Source organism: Psammomys obesus, unplaced genomic scaffold (assembly GCF_907164565.1).
Source record: "Psammomys obesus unplaced genomic scaffold, mPsaObe1.curated_primary_1811, whole genome shotgun sequence".
Taxonomy (NCBI): Eukaryota; Metazoa; Chordata; class Mammalia; order Rodentia; family Muridae; genus Psammomys; species Psammomys obesus.
In genome coordinates this window covers 21,756,328-21,779,684 of record NW_026585504.1, presented here as the reverse complement: position 1 = coordinate 21,779,684, position 23,357 = coordinate 21,756,328, and the positions used below count along the sequence as shown (strand labels likewise).

General features: G+C 42.1%; 1 protein-coding gene across 4 annotated transcripts in view; it reads left to right on the top strand.

Moving 5' to 3' along the window:
• Fmn1 (formin 1) overlaps nucleotides 1–23,357 on the top strand; it is a 343,149-nt gene that overhangs the window by 222,326 nt on the left and 97,466 nt on the right. For all 4 annotated transcript variants that reach the window (XM_055599030.1, XM_055599026.1, XM_055599041.1 and 1 more), the window contains 5 exons: nucleotides 76–164; nucleotides 6,603–6,732; nucleotides 7,621–7,767; nucleotides 8,918–8,977; nucleotides 15,505–15,625. In XM_055599030.1, coding sequence (XP_055455005.1) covers nucleotides 76–164; nucleotides 6,603–6,732; nucleotides 7,621–7,767; nucleotides 8,918–8,977; nucleotides 15,505–15,625 — 547 coding nt within the window. The remainder of the gene's footprint in view (nucleotides 1–75; nucleotides 165–6,602; nucleotides 6,733–7,620; nucleotides 7,768–8,917; nucleotides 8,978–15,504; nucleotides 15,626–23,357) is intronic.

Sequence of the window (23,357 nt, the reverse complement as noted above, 5' to 3'; positions counted from 1 at the left end):
GTGTGTGTGTGTGTGTGTGTGTGTGTGTGTGTGTGTGTGTGTGTGTGGTTTGTTTCTTTTCTCCTGTCGATGCAGCGAGCCCAAGAGGATGAACTGACTAAAATAAGGAAGTACTACGAGACATCCAAAGAAGAAGACTTGAAGCTGCTAGACAAGCCCGAACAGTAAGGACACTTGAACTACCTTTGGTTGGTCTGAAAGAAGAGCCCCGGGCTCCATCTGTCTGCCTCCCAGCTGTGAACATTAAGTCTAACCGGTGTGGAGAGCTGAGTTACAGCAGCGTCATTCTGGTGCCGTATTGCATCCAGCAGGATGACTCTGCTGCCGGGAAGGCTGCTGAGATCTGTGCTGTTGGATGCAGCACGCCTCTCCCCCTGCTCTCCGCCCACACCACTCCCCTTTCTTGTTCTAGCAGCTTAATTCCTCCTAGACTAAACATTTTAGCTAAAAGGGCAACTGAGGAAGAAAGGAGGCATCACTGCTCTGCCTCAAGTTTTCCTGATGTCTTAAAACTGAATCTGAACTGTTCTTCTTTAATGTCATGCTCAGTGAATGTAGCCCAAATGCGGCAGGTTTTCCACAGCCTTCGCCATTGTGCTGACTTGGGTAGGTCTTTGTCATCCTCCATCTGTGTGGCTTGCTCTTCTTCCCACTAATCCGCTAGAGTGGTTAGCTTTGGTTTGCAGTATCATCTCCCCTACATTGAGAACTCAGATCTCTGATGCATACCCACAGTGACTCGTTTGCTAGGCTCTTGAGGTCTGCAAGCCACAGCTGAGTTCCTTGGAGTCCCCAGCCAAGATATCTAGGGACCGAGACTGCAAGTGTGCCTCTGGTTTGGAGGCTCCTGTGTCCGTTGCTATTTTGAGTGCTTCGTGTTTCTTTCAAGTCAGCCTTCTACCTCCAGGGAGAGGGAACTACAGAAAGCAAAGTGGATACTGAACATAGATCGACTCTGACAGGATTACCCTACAGGCATCCAAGGTTCCATCTTACACTCTATGCCTTATGTTTGTGTCCTCTTTGATACCTCAGTTCTCACACACTGGCAGACCCAGAACAAAGCATCTCTAATGGCTGGTGAGGTAGTTTGTTAGTGACCCTAAGTTTACCCCATACTGTCAAACACTGCTGATCGCTTATGAACCTTAGATCGGATCCTCTCACATGGAGCTATCGCCCACGCCCTTGGTCCTTAAACCTGATCTCCTCAAAGCCTATATCTATATGTATGTCTATACGTGGATTTATATCTGTATAGGAAGTTATATAAATTATATATAATACATATCAATTCAGGTGGGGCTCCACTGCCCTTTTCTCTCATGGACTTCAGCCATCAGCCTTACTAACCTCCACCACAGCTGCTGCTGCTCTAGAAGTCATGTTTCCTGACTGTGGATCAAGTTGCATCACTAATTATCAAAGGGGAAGTGACTAATAATGAGATATGAAGACACTTACATGGCCTCTGGTGGCATTTGGAGATGACTGAGTGTATCAAACATTGAGCTAGGGTTAGTGATGCCAGGTTGTGTGGTAAACTTGTAAGCCTGAAGTGGGCAAACTTTTCCTGTAAAAGACTAGATAATACTTTATACTTTGTGGGTCAAAGGATCTGCTGTGGTGCCTCAAGGCAGTCATTGCACCACTGTGGTTCAAAAGCAACCACAGATAATACTACATAACCAAAGAGACACAGCTGGACCTTTGGAATACATTTGGAATGGGTAAAATTTGAATTTTACATGACAAAAATAATTCACACTTTTTGTAATCATTTAAAGTGTGAAAACCGTGAGAGTCACACAAATACAAAATGGCAGGTCAGGTTTGGTCCATGAACTGTAATTTGTCCACACTCAGCCCGCTAGGTAAAGCCTGCCATAAGCCGAAGATATGGTGGTCAATGAACCACTGATGTGAAATGAACAGTGTGTGTCTGCAAAAAGAGGCATTCCTCTGCCTTTTGTGGTACAGCGTCCCAGCATCATTCCTCAGCACTAATTGCCAGGACGTAGAATAATGGTGGCAACTAATTAGCACACTACTTGTTATTCCTCTTTTCCCCCCACACTGATGATCATTTTGAAAGTTTGGAGGGCCATTGTGCTGACCCCTTGAACACTCATCACTCTTACTGAAGGCAAAGATGTCTGTCATGTGGGGCTGCTCAGGTGACAGGCTGGGCTCAGTGACCAGCATGGAGAGGTAGAGGTGACCAACCCCAAGCAGGCTTCACCTTTGCTGTCCACCTCTCTGAAGGCTGCTTTTGTCTCCTCTGTGCCAGAGTCTGGTTCTCTGGTGATTTATTTGCCACTTACTCCCAGTGAGTGGACTATAAGCATCTTTTACATACTGGAAAATATGAATCATTTGAGTTTAGCCTTTCAATTTCTTAAGAGTCCTGTGGTGCCCAGCCCTATAAATCACAGCACAGAGAGGCTGGCCTCAGCACTCACCTCATCAACTCTCTTGACACACTGCTGCCAGATTTAGAAAGCCATTTCTCACAGAGGTGTCATCTGCTTGGGACCTGGCCCAAGGGAGGGCCATTCCCTCCAGGGATGCCCCTTGACTCCCTTTATATCCTACCTAGAGATGTTGGTGAAGAAGGATGCTGAGCCACTCCTGATGAGGACTGTTGACTGTCTACACGCGCATAGCCAGCCTCCAAGGGTCTGCCTTCAGGATGCTGTGAGCATCATAATAGGATCTTTCACAGGAGTGCACAGCCAGCTACAGTGTTTTCTTTCCTAGGGTACAGGTTACACCGTGAAGTGGATGCAATTCTCCTGGAACACACCTCTTAGATCATACCATCCAAGGGTTGGGGAATGATGATACATCACTCAGTCTCTTTTCAAAGGATGGATCACACAGCAGCATCCCACTTGTTAACTGAGTTGCCACTGTGGCTATAAGACCCACACAAAATGAGCCACAGGGCTTCACTTGTGGTTACAGGTGAGCTGTAGTCCTTCCAGTGAAATAAGCCACATTGAATAAGGAAGGAAAGCTCCCTCGTTTGTGCTTCCTCTGCCCTTTCTGTTGTAGAATCTAGAATATAACTATAGATTAGCCCAAATGGAAATTAGTCCATGAATATTTGTATATATGGAGGCCTACTAGACACGACATTGTGCTTGGGCATGTCTGATGCCTTATTATCCCAGCATTTATGCGTAGAACATAAAGCACATGGGAGCAAGGGGCGCATGTTTATCAGACACTGGGTTCACATAGACTTTGAGATGAGCTTTCCTTCTGGTACTTTGCTAGACAAACGAGAAAAGAGCTATGGTGCCTTTCCTCGAGCCTGTGCCTGGGTATATTTATGCTGAAAGTTGCATAAAATCCCATACTTTTCTTTTTTTTTTTTTATTGAGTTAGTTATTCACTTTACATCTCACTCGTAGCCCCCTCCCTCCATTTGTCCCTCACCCCCCTGTCTCCCCTCCCCTGCCCCTCTCATAGGGGAGACCCCACCCACAAACCCACCCCAATCTCATCAGGACTGTGCACTTCCTCTTCCATGGTGCCCCCGGGGCCTAGGTCTAGTCCAGCATGGTTCCTAGTTGGCGCTTCAGTCTCTGCAAGCTAATTTTACCTCTCTGCTGTTTTATGTCTTTAAATTTCGCCAGGTGTTTCCAAGCCCAAACCCCAAAAGTTATCTTGGCCTCCTCCGGCATCATGAGGGATGGATCAGTTACTCAGGGTCTTCCTGCCTTCATGGCCATCTTATCCACTTGTTCTCTATCCCCACAGGCCCTCTTACCTTCCCCTTGCAAGGTCACAGTAGTATAGTAACTCCCTTTTCTCCCAGCCTGAAATCTGCTAAAGCCACTGCTATGGTGATTATGTGAAATTAAAAAAAAAAAAAAAAAAAAAAAAATTTAAAAATATTACTTCTCTGTCTAAAACCCTCCATTTGCTGAGGAAACAAACAAAAAAGTACATTTTAGAATGCAAAACTCTTATTTACTTTCACCCAGCTTCTTTGCAGACATCATCCAACCTGTCTCAGCTCGCCTCTCTGGTCCTCAGGCATGTCATGCACAGCATCGTGGTGACTCAGTGACCACAGCCAACATTGCCCCCCAAGCCTGTCATCACTGATCACCTCTTTCACACACTTCAGTAATCATGGTTTTGATGTTTGCAGTATCAAAAAGGAACCATGTGTAAGCTAAATCCTGTTCCCAGGCCTTACCATGTACTTGGGCTTCACACACACCTGAAGAACTGAGTAATCCATGAGAGCTCATGGAGTGACAGTAGTGACAGATTCTGTACAAGAGCTGAGTCCCTCCATCTGCCATTCTCTCCCAGCAACTTGAGACCTGGGGCTTTCAGATGAGAACCTTCTCAGAACAGCCCCGATCTTAATAAGTTTTAAATCGTAGGCAGCCTTGCAGTTTTATTCTTTCTTTGTTGGGTAGCCTCTATCCTTGTTTCCACAAATGGATCCTATGGCTCCTCTGAGGGACAGTTAGTTGTTTTCCTTCCAGCATTACCTACTTCTCATCCATGCCCTGGTGTGTAAACTTAGGCATTGCTCCATTTGCTAGCTCTCATGTTGCCCAATGCTGCAATAGTATGTTCATTTTAAGGCATGGCATTTACCTAGTCCAGAGATCTAGGTCCTACTTGGGGGTATGAAGAAATGACATGTCCACTTTTGGAAGGGGAGAAGTGCAGGGGGTTCTCCTGAGCAGTTCTTAGCATCTAAAAGGAGTAAATCTTTCCCAAACAAATCACAGAACCAAGTGAGGTCAGCCACCAGAGATGTTTACTACTCACCGTCTGTGAAAACTGGTGACAGCTCTGATGTCACTCATGATAAATGACTCAGTTGGTCGATGCCGTACTGTACTTCTAAGGGGACAATTTACAAAGGAAGTGCTTTCTTCCTGGCCCTAAGCAATTCTTCTGTAATCCATTAAGTGCTATAATATGTAGTCTGATGATAACTCTGGATGCTTGTTTTGAACATGAAGATAAGAGAGGGTTTTTTATTATGAGCTCTCCATGCTTCATTTCCATGGTATTCTAAAAGGCTGGGGCAGGGGAAAATGACAACTAGGCCCTTGTTACAGGAAGCAAGAAAAATGATAATAAAAACATATATCAAATCCCAAATTTTGCCAAGGCATGGTGGTATAAAACTATAATCCCAGAACTTGACTAAATGAGGCAGGGAGACTGAGAATTGAGGCAGCCTAAACCATAAGTAAGCTCTAAATAAGACCTGGTCTCAAAAAGAAAGTATACAACAAAAACAATCAAGCCTACTAAATCACCTCCTTCAAAAAAATCTGCAGAAGGAACAGGAAAATGGCGCAAGAAAACAAATTTGAGGACACAAAGGGGTGTAGAAACAGGAATGTTGATAGAGCCTTATAATTCCTGCCACTGAAGATACTGAGGCAGGAGAATGGTGAGTTAGAGGCTATCCTGGGCTACATACCAAGACTTTGCCAATATAGGAAGAAGGCTGGATCCCTTCCTCTTTTCCTCCTGTTCATCCAGCTGCTCCTGCTGCTCCTTCTCCTCCTGCTTCTCCCTCTCTTTCTGTTACTCCTTGTCTTTCTGCTGCTCCTTCTTCTCTTTTTCACTTAATAGAGAGAGAAGTAACTTTGTTCATTTACAAAACTATATTCAGTGAGAGATTGCAAAATTTCAAAGTGATGGTATTGTGAATGGCCCAAGACTTTCAGAAATAACAGTTAATAATCATTTCAACTCCAAAATGAAATTAAGGGCTGTTAGTGGGTTGTCCCCCTTTCTGAGTTAATAGCCAACTGTTTCAACTCATATTGGTTTATGGCCTTTCCTCTGGTGGCTGACCTCAAAAGCATGGAGCTCTTCCAGCTTCATTTTTTGAAGGACACCAGTGCCCAGTCACTCAGACAGTGAGCTACTGTGTACAGGGCAGCAGCCAGTTCTGGCTCATAAGAACTGTTTGGCATCACCTTTTACTCTTTAAAGATTTTAGGTTGGCTACTTTATGAGTGTCTGCTTTCTTCTAAGTACTGAGCTATCTATCAGCTGCACCTACTTGGATAAATTGACACAATGGTTAAACAAATATATGGAAACTTTAACCATTATAGACTGTTATGTAATTGAGCAAAAGTAATAGCGATATCACTTCAAATATATCTTAGCACTTGACTGTAGACTTTTGTCCAAAGTCTTTGGATACTGGAGACTCTGTCTACATAGATATACCTGTGGAGAATTTTGCATGACACAGGAGTCGGTTGTATCATTTTCTCATGCAGTAAAGAGCTGGGCTTTTCACTTGGGTATAGCCTCTTGTTTGGAGAGCAGGAGAGGGGTAATGTTTTAAGGACACTTGCATAAACTTTCTGCTCATCTCTGTTATTCACCATCATATGAACTCACCAGAGGCCCCCACTGTCAGCCATAGAACAGGTACTCTTGGAGTTCCTTAAGTCAGCCCAGCTGATTCCCATTATAAAGCGAGATCATGGTGTAAGGAATATTCCTTTGGCAGATTAGCATAGATTGATCCTCGTTCTTACAGTTTTCTTATGACTATGTGTAAAGCAAACTGATTTAATTTATTTTTACAGATTTTTGCATGAGTTAGCCCAAATTCCCAATTTTGCTGAACGTGCCCAGTGCATAATCTTCAGGGCTGTGTTTTCCGAGGGCATCACATCCTTACACCGAAAAGTAGAGATTGTCACACGAGCCTCGAAGGTATGTTTGCTGTTTAAAAACCTATGTTACCCTTATTGGCAGAAAATGAGGAAATGAGAGTTGAAGGAGATCTAACCATAAAAGGTCTATAAGTGTGACTTATAGAATGAAAGTCATCTGTACTTCACATTGACTGCTATTCTAAGGGAAGTCTGGAGTTTGTCCTATCCAAGCGTAAGGAGGGTAGGGGAAGAAAGAAAAGGAGAGAATACTGAAGAAGAGAGGGAAGAGGGGAAAATAATGCTTTTTACATATTTCTTCTAAAAGAAAATGCACTATAAATATGCTGGCCACCAGAAACTAAAATCAAAACAGCATAGTTTGATTCCTGGTCAACTCAAACTCTTCAACGCACAAAGAGATTTTACTTGGAACCCGTGCATAGGATCACCTGAAATCTGTCTATATCCTAAGATGAAAAGATTCTGGAGACTTGAAAAAAACTAACTGGGATCCTGAATAACTGGCACATACATTTCTGTGTCCACCACACTCTACTTGGTCTGTAGTCCCAAAAGAAACCTTGAAAAGATATTTGATCTCTTCCAACTTTAGAAGTTATCAAAAATTAGCTACACTCCCTGTTATTAATCTATCAAGATTAAAACTGCCTAAAATGAAAACTAGTTACAAAGGTTCAGCCCTCATTATTATCAGATCATATCCTGCTCTTAACTTTGTTGCACAAGTAGGAAATCGTGGCCTTTTATGCTCCCCAACACCCAATATGCTTACTGCTTAGTGAAATATATCTTGTATTTACCAACTGTTAATACAACTGGTAACAAGCCACCGGACGGGCTTGGTTACTTTAATAAGGGTTAGCTGTTCAGCAAATATGACTGCGTTTGGAATTCAGACCATAATAACTGGTGTTTGCCGTTACAGGGCTTGTTGCACATGAAGAGTGTGAAGGATATCCTAGCTCTCATTCTGGCTTTTGGAAATTATATGAATGGAGGAAATAGGACGCGAGGGCAAGCAGATGGATATAGTTTAGAAATTCTGCCCAAACTCAAAGATGTCAAAAGTCGGGTATTTATTTACTTTTCATACTTTGTGTCTATGTGCTATGGTTATTTTTCTTCTGAACGTTTAATTTAAAACAACGTATTACAGACTGACCCGTTTATCTTAGCTTTCCCCTAACAGTAATCATTTATCTGAAAGCATGCATTTTTGTTTCTGTTTTTCCCTTCTGTGCTTTTTTTTTTTTTTTGACTTAAAAATGGTAGGCTTTTTCACGTCAGACCTCATGTTCAGTGATAAAGTCATCATGTATTTATTTTAGCTCTAACACATGTGATTAGGCACTGGCGACTGCTGCCCTACAAGGTAAAACAGTATGCTGTAGTAGTCATACTGCAGAGGCTAGAGTCTGTTTGAATTTAGTATTGGCCACTTGTAATTTACTCATTCTTGAGTGGCAGACACTGTTGAGCCTAGTATTTGAATTATTCTTTTGCCCACAACAATTGGGGCTGGGGTTCCCTGTCAACTCTCTGAGCCTGATTATCACTTGGCTCCACACCCCTGCCGAGCCACCTTTTTAGAAACAACCAGCCCATATCTGGGCGTCCCATGGGGGCAAGGGGTGCAGGGAAGGGAAATACACAGGCAAATTAGAATTAGACCCCTGTGAACAGGACACAAAGGCTGCCTTGTGGGAGGGCCCGCTCCCCCTGGCCTTCCAGGGTCATAAAGTGGCATGGCTTTTCTTTTAAGCTGGCCCTGATTGTTTTTCACGCCATTAAAAGCACACATTTTCAGAGAAGGTGGAAGGGAGGGATGGTTTTCTCTTCTAGTCCACAGCTCCCTTTAGCATTTTTACCACCCCCTCCTGTCTTGGCAGCATGCCAGGTCATAGCGGTTAATGTTTTTTTGTTTGTTTGTTTGTATATTTGTCTCAGTCCTTATCGCAGAGTTCTCCTGGATTACCTATTTTGTTTTCTTTTTCCTCCCATAAAAGATGGTGTGGTGCCATTTCTTTTTAAATCTGATTTTTTTTTTTTTTTTTTTTTTTTAATGGATGAAACTAGGAGGAGGATGGAAAATCTGGTCAGTCTGTAACAGAAATAGTCTAACAAATTTGTAAGTGTTGTGACCTGGGTTTTCATCTCTCAGCTGGAAAACATGCAGGGTCTCCTGTGAACAGCGGTCATTTGAGTTTCTCTTTTAAACCTAGGACAATGGGATGAACCTGGTGGACTATGTTGTGAAGTACTACCTGCGGTACTATGATCAGGTAGGAAACAGCACTGGGGTCTCAGCAGTTTTCACTGTACTGTATTGTGAGCATTCAGAAATTGGATACTGGCTGTATATGGAGGAATGTCTTTCCTCTGGTCCAACTCTATCTGAAAGCACCCCAGTAAAGACAAAGGGAACCCCTGGATTTTAGGACAGGAAGTGTTAGAGCGACACAAGGCTGCAGGGCCTCAGTCTACCATAGAATGCAGCTTCAGGTAGATCCCTCACTGCCTCATGACCAGACTATGGAGCTTTCTGAACTCTAGATTCATTTAGGAGCTGGTTAGAGTTGAAACTGCATTCTGAGATACTGAACAACATTGAGGAAATCTTCAAAACACTGTAATTTTATGTTTTTAAGAAAAAAGACTTATTTAGTTATTTATTAATATTTTATGTGGATGTGTGCTTTCCTATGTGAGTTTATGTATGCCACATGTGTGCAGGAGCCTGCAGAGGCCAGAAGAGGTGTCAGATCCCCTGTAACTGGAATTACAGCAATTGTGAGATGCTGAAAATCAAGCCTAGATGCAGTGATCTCTCATATTTGCTGCGCTATCTCTACAGTCTACTTGTTTTTTTTTTTTTTTTTTTTTTTTTTTTTTTTTTTTTTTTTTTTTTATTAGCTAGTTTGTTTGAGGGACAAGGTTTCATTATGTACCCCGTGCTGGCCCAAAACTCACTATGTTAACCAGGCTGGACTTGAACTCACTCTGCCTGCCCCTGCCTCCTGAGCACTAGAATTAAAGCCTTATTTACCAGACCCACCTTAATAACCAAAATTTACCAACAGTGCATCTGGGAACAAGTTAGAGATATCATATTCGAGAATGAATCAAAGCAAGAACATTCTCTATGCTTAGAATACACTTGAATTAGAATTAAGCACGTCTATGAGACTATTACCTGAACACAATTTTCTCCTTTATTCCGTCTTTTTGAACTAAGAACTGGGAGTCCTCACTTTGAGAAGAAAGAAGGACTATTATTAGTTGTTGGGAAAAAAAATAGCAAATGACACAAAAAGACAAAATTTTCAAGAGAAAGTGTTGAGAGGGATCCCACCCATTAGCCCTGTAAGCAGAGTATATCTCCTGAAAGTAAAAGTCCAGAGCCTTGTTTCTTGGCCTAAAATTCCATCCCACAGGTGAGCTAAAGTGCTCATGAACTCTTTAATAATTTCTCCTACCTTGTCTAGGGAGTGTATCTGTTCTCAAACTGTGTATCTGCAGTCAGACTTGTTGCACCCCACTTAACTTCTCCCCTCTTTCCATCAAGGATTTAATGGTTGTTAGTCGTGCAGCTATGGAGCAATGCACTCCTCTGTGGTTGTTTGCTGCCCATCAGCTAAGCTGTTCCCACTGTCCTTCCATTTTGCTTTCCTGCTCAACCCAGCTCATGGAGGCATTAAAGTTGCTCGCCTGGAGAATTCCTGTGCATCCCACCTTATCTCCTGTCCCTAGGCAGTTCCCTTAGACCGTCAGTTTTCAGCCTTCCTAATGTAACCCTTCTTCATGCTCTTCATGTTATGCTGACCACCGACCATAAAGTTATTTCATTTCCACTTCATAACTGTAATTTTGCTACTGTTATGAATTGCAATGCAAATATCTGATATGCAGGTTATGTGATATGTAACCCCTGTGACACAGTTGTTCTACTCCCAAAGAGGTCACAACTCCTAGGTTGAGGAACACTGCCCTGGAACATCTCACAGTCTTTTATGTGTGGTTCCAATACTACTTTTATACGCAAAGCAGAAATGTCTCTCCACTTTTGCTAAATCAAGACCTGAGACTCTAATGTTCAACAAGACTGGGACTATCTTTATCTCAAGTCTTTTTTTTTTAAAGATTTATTTATTTTTATTATTATGTGTATGAGTTTTGCCTGCCTGTATAAAAGTGTACCACATGTATGCCTGGTGCCTGCAGAGGCCAGAAAAGGACATCAGCGTCAAATCCCTTGGACTTAGAGTTATGGGCGGTTGTGAGCTGCTGTGTGGGTGGTGACAAGTGCATCTAGGTCCTCTATAAGAGCAGCAAGTGCCCTTAATTACAGGGCCATGACTCCAGCCTCCTGTCTCAAGTCTTTTTATAATTTTTTTTCTATTATTCTCAAGAAATAACATATTCTGAGGTCTTAGGGAGAAAACTCCCAATGTATTATATAAATATATTATATTAATAACATGTGTTATGGACTTATTGAGGGAAATGTAAACCCTTATAAGGAAATTACATAGTTTTTTTTATAAAGACAGAGCACACTGATGACCGACAGGTATACCAAAAATGTTCAGCATTAATGGTAAATAGTCCATCCATACTGAGATACCCCAACACACACATTCAGACAACTATAGAAATTCAAGTGTTGCTAAGGTAAGGGGCTGTTTAGAAACCTTGAGCATGGTTTCTGAGAGGGTAATATGGTGCAGGTGCCATGTGAATCACATTACGGGCAATGCTCTAGGAATTAAAAACAAAGCTACCACATGATTCAGCAATCCTAAAGGGGACACCTTTTCTTAATTCCTACATATGTGCTAAGGGAGCTCACAAGATTTCAGCCTTCCTGTATCAGAAGCTCTGGAAATTTGCCTAGGTTTTTCTAGGAATTTAAACAGAAGACTTCTGTTACTGTTCTACTTATGATAATTAATATTAATAAAAGACTTGAATTTTTTTTTAAGTATCCAGATGGTTAGCAATAAGGTCAAATGAATTATGCTGGAATCATTAAAGGGAATAGCATACTGCTGTGGAAAGTGTTTAGGACATAAAGTGTTCTGTCTGCTTCTAAACTATATTCATGCATGAAACAGGGTATGATGGTACATGCCTTTAATCCCAGCAGGGAGACAGAGCTAGATACACCTTTCAGGTCAAAGCCGTTTGGTCTATGGAGTGAGATCCAGGACAGCCAGGATTATACAGTGAAACTCTGTCTCAAAAAGACAAGGAAAAATTAAATACATGTGTGTGTGTGTGTGTGTGTGTGTGTGTGTGTGTGTGTGTGTAAACATATATAAATAATAGGTAAATGTAAGTGTAACACTAACTCAAAAAATCCTATAATGATATATAGCAATATATTTCATTATTATTTCAGGATGTTAGGGTCATGATTCTTTTTTTTTTTTTTAACTTTCAATTACTAAGTGCAACGAATGTGCGCTTGTAAAAGTAGAAACTACAATAAAAACAATCATTCAGTCCAATATTTCATGCTTCCCCCATAAGTATTTGTTTACATCCTGATCCTTAAAACCAATCTTGGAAGCTCTCACTCTGGAAGCCTGGGTGAAGATTCTTTATAGGTCTCCAGTGATTCCTTTTGTGGATAGTGTACAAGTTGCCAGTGATCTTGAAATTGCTCCTTTGAGAGCCAGAATTCATTGTTGACTTTTTCATGTCTACCTTGGAGGTGTCCAATAAACATTGGACACGTTACTGTTAATGTGAATGTCACTAAAAGTGTAATAAATTGGCATATGTAATGAACTAGGTGTGAGGGAATAAGTGTTTCTGTTTTCTTTTGTTTTTCTGGGGTGAGGGGGATACATTGAGCTTCAGGACATTTAGCAGCAGCAGGCAGACCTGAGCATACTCCAATTTCTGACAAGCAAGTACCCACAGGGCAGAGTTAACCCCAAGGGGTCTTGGCACGTGACTTTTAATTCCAGATGCTCAAGGAAAGATTCACCCCTATCCAGTGATCTGCGCTCCATAGAGGGACTGAAATTAGTCCATGGCATATTGTCATTGATGAGAGCAGAATTCAGTGGAATTGACTGCATGGAGGAAAATATAATGAGAATGAGCCCCATCCACATTTGTGCAGGGCTCTCCTGGTGTTCACCACAGAACACATTGCCTTCAAGGGGAGTGTGGAGCTGGGTGATTTATGAAGCTCCTTTTCCCTTGGGCAGAAGTGAGGGTTTTTTTTTTTTTTTTGTGGTCAGTGAGGAGTAGCAGTGGCCTGAGGAAAGGTGAGTCTTTCAGCTTCCTGCTCCTTCTGCCTAGCATTGGCTCCAAGTCCAGGCCTGTGAAAGTTGAAGAAAACCACACAGAGACAGTGCCTCGTCAACTCCCAGTGCTTTGACTGGACCTCCTATTAGGCTGATTCATCACCAGCATTTTCTCTTTTTCCATCCTATGGAAAAAAACAAAAACAAAACAACAACAACAAAACCTGAAGCCATGGTAGAGTCAGACACACTGCTTACAAGGTGTTGTAGCAGAATTCCTCTAATGTGGGTCCCCATCAGGCTTTATAGGGAGTGCCCCAGGTGGCTTTTCACTTAGCATTCAGTGTTCTAGTTGTTTTTAAAGTAAAAAAGTAAGTATAGTAAGGTGGAGGAATATGGATGGATGAAGTACTAATACAAGGAGGAGAGCTGCCTTCCCACAGCATCCAAATGAAACGGAAAGACCAAGAGCAGTGTTCTCAGCCTTCCTGATGCTGCAACTCTTCAATATAGTTCTTCATATTGTGCTGACTCCCAACCATAAAATTATTTTTGTTGCTACTCCATCACTAAAATTTTGAGGCTGTTATGAATCATTAAGTATTTGTGTTTTCTGATGGCCTTAGGTGACCTGTGTGAAAAAAGTCTTTCAGTCCCCAAAGGGGTTGCAGTTTGGGAACTGCTGACTTAGAGGGAGAGGAAAGGTCCAGGCAATTCCTGAAACTATAGGAAAACATTGTCATAAACTGCAAGCCTGGTACCGTGGCATGGTCAGCCCGAAGCGGGACTTCTCCATTACACTGCATGCTTAAGAACAGGACAGCCAGAATCCCAACGTAGAGGAGCTCATAAAGCCCCACACTTAACTGGCACCTGGAATTGGTGGCTTCTGGGGGAAAGACAGTCATTTTTCTACAGGGATGAAGCTACCAACAGCCTGTCTGAGCTCATGTAGATGATCCTACCCTCTTGCATACAGGACTCAGTGCTCTTAAAAAAGAACATGAAAAGTTGGAAGAGAAAAGTAGTTGTAGGGGAAAAGAGAAGAATTTAAAGAATGGAGGAATGGGGAGTAGATTTGTTCAAAACATATTTTATACATGTATGAAATTCCCAAAACTAAATATATAGTTTATTTATTAATAATATATATTAATATGCACTTATTAATATATATTAAAGCAGTTAGGTGTCTCCTGGTAAACTTGCAGATGTCACAAAGCAATATTTTACGAACCATCTGCAGTGGTGTCTACCAACCAAAACCATTTATTTGTTTGTCAGATACTGTATACTGTACCAAGAACAAGGCAGAGTGCCTGCCATTGATGTGTTTAAAGTCTAGCGACACATCAGACATACAATCTAAAGCTAAAAATTCTAAATTAATAGCAATAAGTGCCATGATGATAGGATCAGACACTCTTGGATAACGTGGGGAAACACCCAAGTTTGGGGAGGTTCTGGAAATGTTTGAGGAAGTCATGTTTGTGTTAAGACTTGAAAGATGGGCTCTGAGGAGATTCTAGGGGAATGGAAAAGAACAGCATTGTAGACAAAGGCCTAGAGGCAAAAGGCTGGCTGGTTCTCTTGTTTCATGAAAGCTTAGGAGTAGGACTTGAAGTTGGGGGAAGGTAGATCCAAGGCTTGTGCTGTAGACAGAGGCCAGATCAGAAAGTGCCTTGTAAAGCAGTTTTGGCATTTGGAATTAGTCCTAATGGCACTAAGAAAGATGGAATGTGAAGGGAAGCTGGCAAAGCAGTGTGTGGTGCAGAGAGAAAAACAGCCAAAGACCATCTAAGACGTGCAAGATAGAAAGCTTACATTAAACAACTCAGGAGAATGCAGCTTAGGCCGCAGAGGATTTTTAAGGCTCTACTTGTGTTTCAGTGTGCCTGAAGCGTCTGTCCCTTAAGATAATTCACAGCTCAGATCGTTCCAGAGCTGTAGACCTTGTCAAAATCATACCCAATCATGCCAGCTGTGAATACCTCCTAAGATAAGCCAACAGCATTTAGGTGGGCTTTATACACACATAAAGAATCTGATTGTGCACAACGTTCATCATAGCTTAAGCTGCAGAAAGGGTGAGTAAAGGAAGGGGGTAGCATCTCCCACCCAGTGCCTTCCTATCCAATCCACACCCACTGGCACACCCCAAGATGAGTTATCTAATTGCTAACATGTGTAACTCAAACGGGGACTTTCAATGTAAGTACTTTCATGTGTTTACCCTGTCTTTTTCCATGGGGAAAGAGAGAAATAGATCAGAGTATACCTGACAGTTTCTTCTTCCATTCTTAAGGCAAGATAGAAATGCAGTCCATGCCAGCATCTTAGCCAATCTCAATACCAGGAGGACCAAAAAGATGCTGTGAATGAGTCAGAGGCTTCCAAGTACAGAGTCCTGGTGTAGGAGAGCAGTACCATGATTGCCATTTAACCACGTGACTACACTTATTATTTTTTTTTTCTGACTGATGCTTTGGAATGTCAGCTGAAGCAACAAGTGGGAAGTAGAATGTGCTCTTGTTTACCCTGTCTTTTAGGAAGCTGGGACAGACAAGAGTGTTTTCCCACTACCTGAACCACAGGATTTCTTCCTGGCCTCCCAAGTCAAGTTTGAAGACCTCATAAAAGATTTGAGAAAACTGAAGCGACAACTAGAAGGTAAATGGGAACTGTTGTGATAGTTGCAAGGGCGACTTGTCAGAACAGTTTCATCGGACGGGCGGCTCCTGGAGTGGATTGGAAGGGAGATCCCTCCTGGGCTCCTGCAGCCATCGTGGAATATTCCTTCTCTGGGCAGTACTTGAGGGCAGTGAATCCATGCACTCCTCTGACTAGAGCCACTGATCATTTGGTATCTCTGCATCTCACCATATCATCAACTACTCCTGTATACTTCCCTGTCTGTGTGTGGAGAGGTTTGCATGCACACGTGTTATGGCTGTGTGTGGAGGCCAGATACCTTTGGGGTGGATTCTTGGGCAGAGCCCATCTTGCTGGATTAGTTGTGAGCTTCGTCTTTGACACAGGACCTCTAATTGTCCTGGAGCTCCTCCCCAGGCTGCTTTTTAAAAACTGAATCTACTTTTTAAAAACAGGTTCTGGGCTTCAGACTTGAATCCTCATACTTATAAAGCAAACACTTTCCCTGCTATTTCCCTCACTCCGTATCTGCTTTCTTCTGATATTCAGTGGTTACAGCTTTAATAATAATGGCTACTTGTTGCAAGTATACCGTTTTCTTACATCATTCCTATAACAAACATGATGAGCAGGAACTATTGTAGAGATGAGAAAGTTGAGACAGGGTAATTGCCTTTAGTCAGAGGCAGGTGTTCTCTGCTTTGATCAGGCCTCAATACATATATGGTACATGTACATACATGTATATATAAAGATATATTCTTGTCACATATGTGCATATACACTGTAACTCTGTATTTGTTTTTGATACAACTCTAATGATAATAAAGAACCCACATTAAAGGCTCTATTTTAGTTAGTACATTTTAAATGATGGAATGCAAAAGCCTGAAAGCTTTTTTTTTTTTTTTTTTTTTTTTTTTTTTTTGCTTTTTAGATGGTAAAATTGTGTGTCTCTTGGTCAGAGATTTTCCTTTGGCATCTCTTTAGTCCTGTGTTTTCTCTGTGGAGAAATCTTTTTGTCCAGAAATAGAAATACTAGCTGTGGCGCCGGTGTAAACCGATGCAAGCATTCTATGGGGAATCTAGGGAGCATGTTAATGTGAAAGCGGGCCCCCCCCGCCCCCCTCCGGGTGCGAGAAGGAAAGCTTGAGGAAATGAAGAGCTTCAGCCTGGAATATTTTTGCACTAAAACATAAAATAAACATTTTAAGAAATGTGCTCCAAAACTCCAGCCTTCAGTTTGAGACCAAAGACTGGCCATGGATACAAAGTGGGAAAGATGTGCTCCTAGAGGCCAAGGGAAAAGATGTGCTCCAGGGGCAGGGAGAGACATTTATTTTTACTTTGGGCATAAAGCTTGTTTAAGTACAGATAGTGATTGCAAGTTAATATTTCTCACACTGTAAATTATTTTTAAAGGAGCATTTTGGTTCTTCCCCATCCCCATCCCCACTGTTGATGGGGTTGAAGGAACAAATTCAATCAAATGAATTCTTTGTACAGGGAATCTTGTAAAAAAGAACTTCAGGTTCTTTTTTTTTTTTTTTAAGGGACTGACTGTTTTACCTTCATCTCTAATACCAGCTGAATTTTTACTGAAATGAAACAGAATAAGCCATCATATGGAGTTTTCTCTGTACTTCTTCTTAGGAGGCAGGCCACACCCAGGATGGCAGCAAAATATCTTGTAGTGGAGAATGGAGATCCAAGATGTGGGCTGCCCCTCAGTGTCTATTCTTAGGCCTGTCTCCCTGCCCCTTGGCCCGACCCTTCATAGATGTTTGAGAAGCAACTTGATCTCTGTTTGATCTTCCCCTTTCCTGCCAGGGGCTGCCTCTTCTGACATCCTCCTGACTGTCCTTGTCTATATGAGCTTGATGATGAAGAGCAAAGGGATGGGAGGAAAGTAGAGGAGCAGATTCTTCTTCAGGGCACCTCACTTTGTCTAGGGATGCTGCTGAGCATCACTCTGGCCTCCCCATCTCCAATGACACTTTCCTCACTTCAAGGACCCACATGAGCTTCTGCAGCTGGTGGACAAGCTTTAGGAAGGAAGACCCGTCATCACCTGGTTTACTTCCCTTCCCAGACACGTGATGTGACCACTCACAAGCACCAAGGAGGGGAACCCCTCCTCTGCCCCACACACATTGAATATTTAAACAAAAAAAGTCCTGCTAATCTTTAGAGATGCCAGTGTTTTTAACACATGAAAGGTACCCAGTAAATATTTAAAGAAAATACAGAGCCTGGGTGCTCTAATGAATTTCTTCTTCTAAATACCATCTGGTGAGATGGTCAGGATCACGGCGGTCCTTTTCATCTCCAGTTCCCATTCAGTTTCACCTCCCTTTCCATAAGGCCTTGGTGTGAACCCAGATTGAATGTTTAATTGAGGAGGACATAATTTTCACACATACAGCAAAGATTTGATGAGGCTTTGAGGTTTATTGTAGCCATTAAAATGTCGTAGCTGCTGGCAAAATCCAAGAAAATGTCTAAAGCCAAACCAGATGTGGTTAGCAAGTTTCAAGTGGTGTCAGGCCCCAGGTCTCTGGACAGGCACAACATCAGCTTTTAGAAGGAAACATTTTTGTGTAGCATTAACTACATCTTGCCAGAAAAGATGTAAATTTAACCCTGTGGCTGGTTGCATACAAATATTTCTGATATGACTCCCAGAAGTAGTCAATAAAAGTCTTCCTGAGAGACAAGACTCATGTTTGTACAAATAAACACAGAGGGATTGATAATAGGGTCAACTACAATTTATTGTGTGATTATTATCCTTTGACTCTTTTCATGTAGAGTATCGTTAGCCCTTACAATGATCCTATGGAATTAATATTCCATTTGACTTCTTACAACATATGGTAACTGATGTCCATGGTATTAAAGTAACTGGCTATTGGCTCACAGGTAACGATCTAGCCTTGTTTGAAACTAGATAAGATGCTAGGACATGGCTTAGTTCCTCCACACATCCTGCCTGTGGCTCAGAAGGCTTGTGTTATACCTCCACTTGCCAGCGCTACCTTCACTAGCTGAAGAGCCCTCTTTCCTTCTGTTAATCATGGGTAGTACAGCCCAGGAGCACTGTCTGAGACAGAGACACACTCATTGCTATCCACACAGCATACTTCCATGACTTTTTTTATTCACATTGAGCCCCCTGGCTCCCACCCAGTATCCATTCCTGTCATGCTGTGGCATATCAATAAGAGTTTCAGAATTATTTTTTTTGTGTGCATTTCCCTTCCCTGGACTCCCACACAATTGGAGAGACTGTCAAAACTCTGCCCTTCACTACCACAGTTGCTGACTCTTTCATTCCCTTACTTGTTTACATTTTCAGCATGTAAGATGGCAAAGACTTTTTCTTATATATGGACTGTAGATACCCAAAATATGTGCTGTAAGTTAATGTTAATGAGAGTGTTTTGCCCTGAGTTTGGTGTTTTTTTTTCATTACAAATTCTTAGTGAAGCTTAAAAAGACGAGCGCTCGGGCCATGGGGTCAGATGTGTACTTCGTACTGGTTTGGTGAAAGTAAAATCTTATTAAGTAGCATAACTATAAAAAGTTACCTGAGGAGAAGGTGGATAGCTCAATGGCTGTGGATATAATTAGCATCAAAAGGCCCTGGGCTCCCTCCTTAACCAACACCCCCCCCCCCCACACACACACACACAAGAAATGAACTAAAACACTCAATTTCAGCTGGGTATGGTGACACATGATTGTAATTTTAGCACTTGGGATGCTGAGACAGGAGAATTGCCTTGACTTCCAGCCCAGCTTGGGCTGCAGAATGAGACATTGTCAAGAAAACAATACAAACCCTACTTTATTTCTTACTGGGAAATCTGGATATATAGCACCTGCAGCATAGGAAACAGTGACTAAATGGTTCCTTTGGTAATGATGATTAGAGATCCGTCCCTTTTACTGTTATGACTGTAACCTACAGAATTGGTGCCTACTACTCAAGGGCTGGCTAGCTGTGACTGGGGAGTATCTCATTCCCAGAGCACTTCCTCCTCTGTGAAGACAGAGCCAGGTCTTGACGCTGATAAACTTAAACTTAGTTTATTCTACACCCCTTTATCAGGCAACAGTTTTGATTTCCTCCGTAATGTGGCACTGAAGAAAATTATTGAGAAATGACAAGCATCGGCGATGCTTCTTTCTTATTCCTTGATGTTGTCTCCTGGCCAGAATTCTCAAGGTATTCCCACCAACCCATATGTGGTAGGTGAACTAACGGCTCCCCCCCAACACACACACACACCAGCAGCCCTAATCCCTAGAATCTGGGATTGTGTTACCTTACATGGAAAAGGGGGAGTCTGCAGATGCTGACATGGGGAGATTATTCAGGCCTGGCCAAGTGGAACTAATCTAATCACATGAATCTTTAAAATGAATCTTTAAAAGCCGAAAACTTTCCCTGACTGTGATCAGAGGGAAATATAACTACAAAAGAATGATCAGAGCGATGCAATGTTGCTGGTTTTGACAATGGAGGAAATGGGCAGTGGGCCAAGGAATGTCTGAAGCCCGTAGAACTGGAAAAAAGCAAGGAGCAGTCTCTTCTCAGAGCTTGCAGACTGGAATCTAGCCCTGCCAATGCCTTGGCTGTAGCATGGCTAAGAGCAGACCATGTGTCCACCTTCTGCCATGCAGAACGATAGCATGTATTTTGTTATCTCAGGCCACTTTATGTCTGTGCTAACCTCTTATGGTGGCAACAAGAAACAAATGCATCGGCCATGGATCCCTCTCTCTGATTGTACCTAACATACCCATCCCTCTACTCTCTCTCTCTCTCTCTCTCTCATAGACACACACACACACAACTGGGGCCATAGTTATGGGAGTCCCCGAGTAGAAGCATCAATGTTGGCTGACGCATGAATTGTTTCTATAAAAAGAAGTTGGAAGGACGGATAAATATCAAAGTTTTTAATTATATTTTTTTGGCGTGTGTGGATGTATGTGTCCATGGAAGGCCACACAGGCGGATGCCAGAGGAAAACTTGAAAGAATTGGCTTTTTTCATCCTACCATCCAAGTCCTTAGGATCAAACGTGGCTCCTCAGTTCTGGCAACAAACACCTTTACCCGCTGAGCCATTTCTTCAACCCTCAATAAATGTCAAAATGCTGTATATTAAAGAGATCTTGGAGGCTGCAAAGATGGCTCAGTGGTGGATGCTCTTCCAGAGAACTTGGGTTCCATTCCCCACACTCATGTGACAGCTCACAACTGTACCACCAGTCCTATCACTTTTCTTCTGGCCTCCTGTGGCTCTGGACACACATGCTGAACAAACATACATGCAGGGAATATAGCCATATATATAAAACATAAAAGAAACATAAAAAAATTAAAAATTGTATCATATAGGTCCATTGTGTACATGAAACTATTAGCAGCTCTTGGAAACCTTTAGATTCTGAATTAAGATTTAACCCTGTTTATAACAGCATCTGTCAGCTTAAAGAAGGAAATATCAATTCTCTCCCTCACTGACCACATAGTATTTGACAAAACATACATCTGTGAACTGCAGTTTGTGAAGATGAAGTATTGGTATTTGTCTTAGTTAGGGTTTTATTGCTATGGATACATTCCATGATCATGGCAACTCTTATAAAGGAAAACTTTTAACTGGGGCTGGCTTACAGTTCAGATGTTCCCATCATCATCATGGTGGGAAGCATGGTGGCACACAGACAGACATGGTGCCGAACAGGTAGCTGAGAGTTTTACATCTGGATTTGTAGGCAACAGTAAGCAATAGTGATACTGGGCCTGGGACACCACCTCCAGTGACACATGTCCTCCAGTAAGGCCACACCTACTCCAACAAGACCGTAACTGCTGACAGTGCCAATACCTATGAGTGAGCCTAAAGGAACCATTTTCATTCAAACCACCACAGTATTTCTATCAAAGTTTCAAGATAATTACACTGTTTCCGGTAAGTGATCATGACTGTGTGACCTTAACAGGAGGCACTGAGTGAACAGTGATAACACTTGCTCCTATTGTTGATTTTGACACCATAGGGATCATACAGCTCTCATTGAGTTTTCCATCCATATAAACAAGCATACCATTCTTAATAGCTTGATGCCACAGATCCAAACTAAATGACATTAGTGGTCTTTGTAATGATTCTATTGTCACCTGTTCCCACCCCAAATACACATTTCTTTGATTTGATCCCATCTTTTATCATGAAAAAATTTATTCTGCATATCAAATAAGAAAGCTGAATTAATTTTTATTCTTTTTATTTATTTATTTTTATTGATTATAATTTATTCACTTTGTATCCCAGCTATAGCCCCTTCTCTCATCCCCTCCCAATCCCGCTCTCCCTCACTTTTCTCCCCCATGCCCCTCCCCTAGCCCACTGATAGGGGAGGTACTCCTCTCCTTCCATCTGACCCTAGCCTATCAGATCTCATCAGGACTGGCTGCATTGTCTTCCTCTGTGGCCTGGTAAGGCTGCCCCCCCCCCCTCAGGGGAAGGTGATCAAAGGGCTAGCTACTGATTTCATGTCAGAGATAGCCCCTGTTCCCCTTACTAGGGAACCTAAAAGGATGGAATTAGAAAAGATCATCCTGAATGAGGTATCCCAGAAGCAGAAAGACACATGTGGTATATACTCACTTATAAATGGATATTAGACATATAATATAGGATAAACATACTAAAATCTGTACACCTAAAGAAGCTAAGCAAGAAGGAAGACCCTGAGTAAGATGCTCAATCCTCATTCAGAAAGGCAAACAGGATAGACATTGGAAGAGGGAGAAAACAGTGAACAGGACAGGAGCCTACCACAGAGGGCCTCTAAAAGACTCTACCCAGCGGGGTATCAAAGCAGATGCTGAGAATCATAGCCAGACTTTAGGCAGAGTGCAGGGAATCTTATGAAAGAAGGGAGAGATAGAAAGACCTGGAGGAGACAGGAGCTCCACAAGGAGAGCAACAGAACCAAAAAATCTCGGCCCAGGGGTCTTTTTTTGAGACTGATAGTCCAACCAAGGACCATACATAGAGATAACCTAGAACCCCTGCACAGATGTAGCCCCTGAATTAATTTTTAAAGCATAAAATTAGATGGGAATTCTTTGGGTAGATGTTGTAAAGTGCACACATTCTGGAAAAATTAAGAATAAAGATACTTTGCCTTTTTGACTGAAAGTAGTTACTAACATTCTCTTCCACGAAGATTGAGCTTTATAATAAATGAGATCTTTATCAAATCTCTCCTTGAAAACAAGGCAGCATCAGCGATGTTGTCATATACAGTGTCAGTCCTAGCTAACCCACAGCACAAGACGCCAGGCTTGTGTCAGTTGGCAGAAGTACAGGTTCACACATAAATCCTTCATGGTGTTCCTGACTGTATCTTTTTCTCTAAATAATTAATGATATGTATGTGAAAATCCACTCTTATGTTTCATTTACATATATTTGGAAATACACTTAGTTATGGAAAAGCAAAAACCTGTTCACTGTTTGGGGTTGGTCTGATGCTTATATTTTGATGCTAATTACTGGCCCTCAAGATCTAGTTACTGCCTGGATAAACCTATCCTTGTTGTGTAAACCTGCCTAGGACATTATACCTGATTGGTTGATTAAAGGCCTAAACCTGGGCAGGGCAATAATGGGGTAGGCATGGCTAAGGTTCCCAGGCTTTGGGAACAGGAGAATCACAGGAGA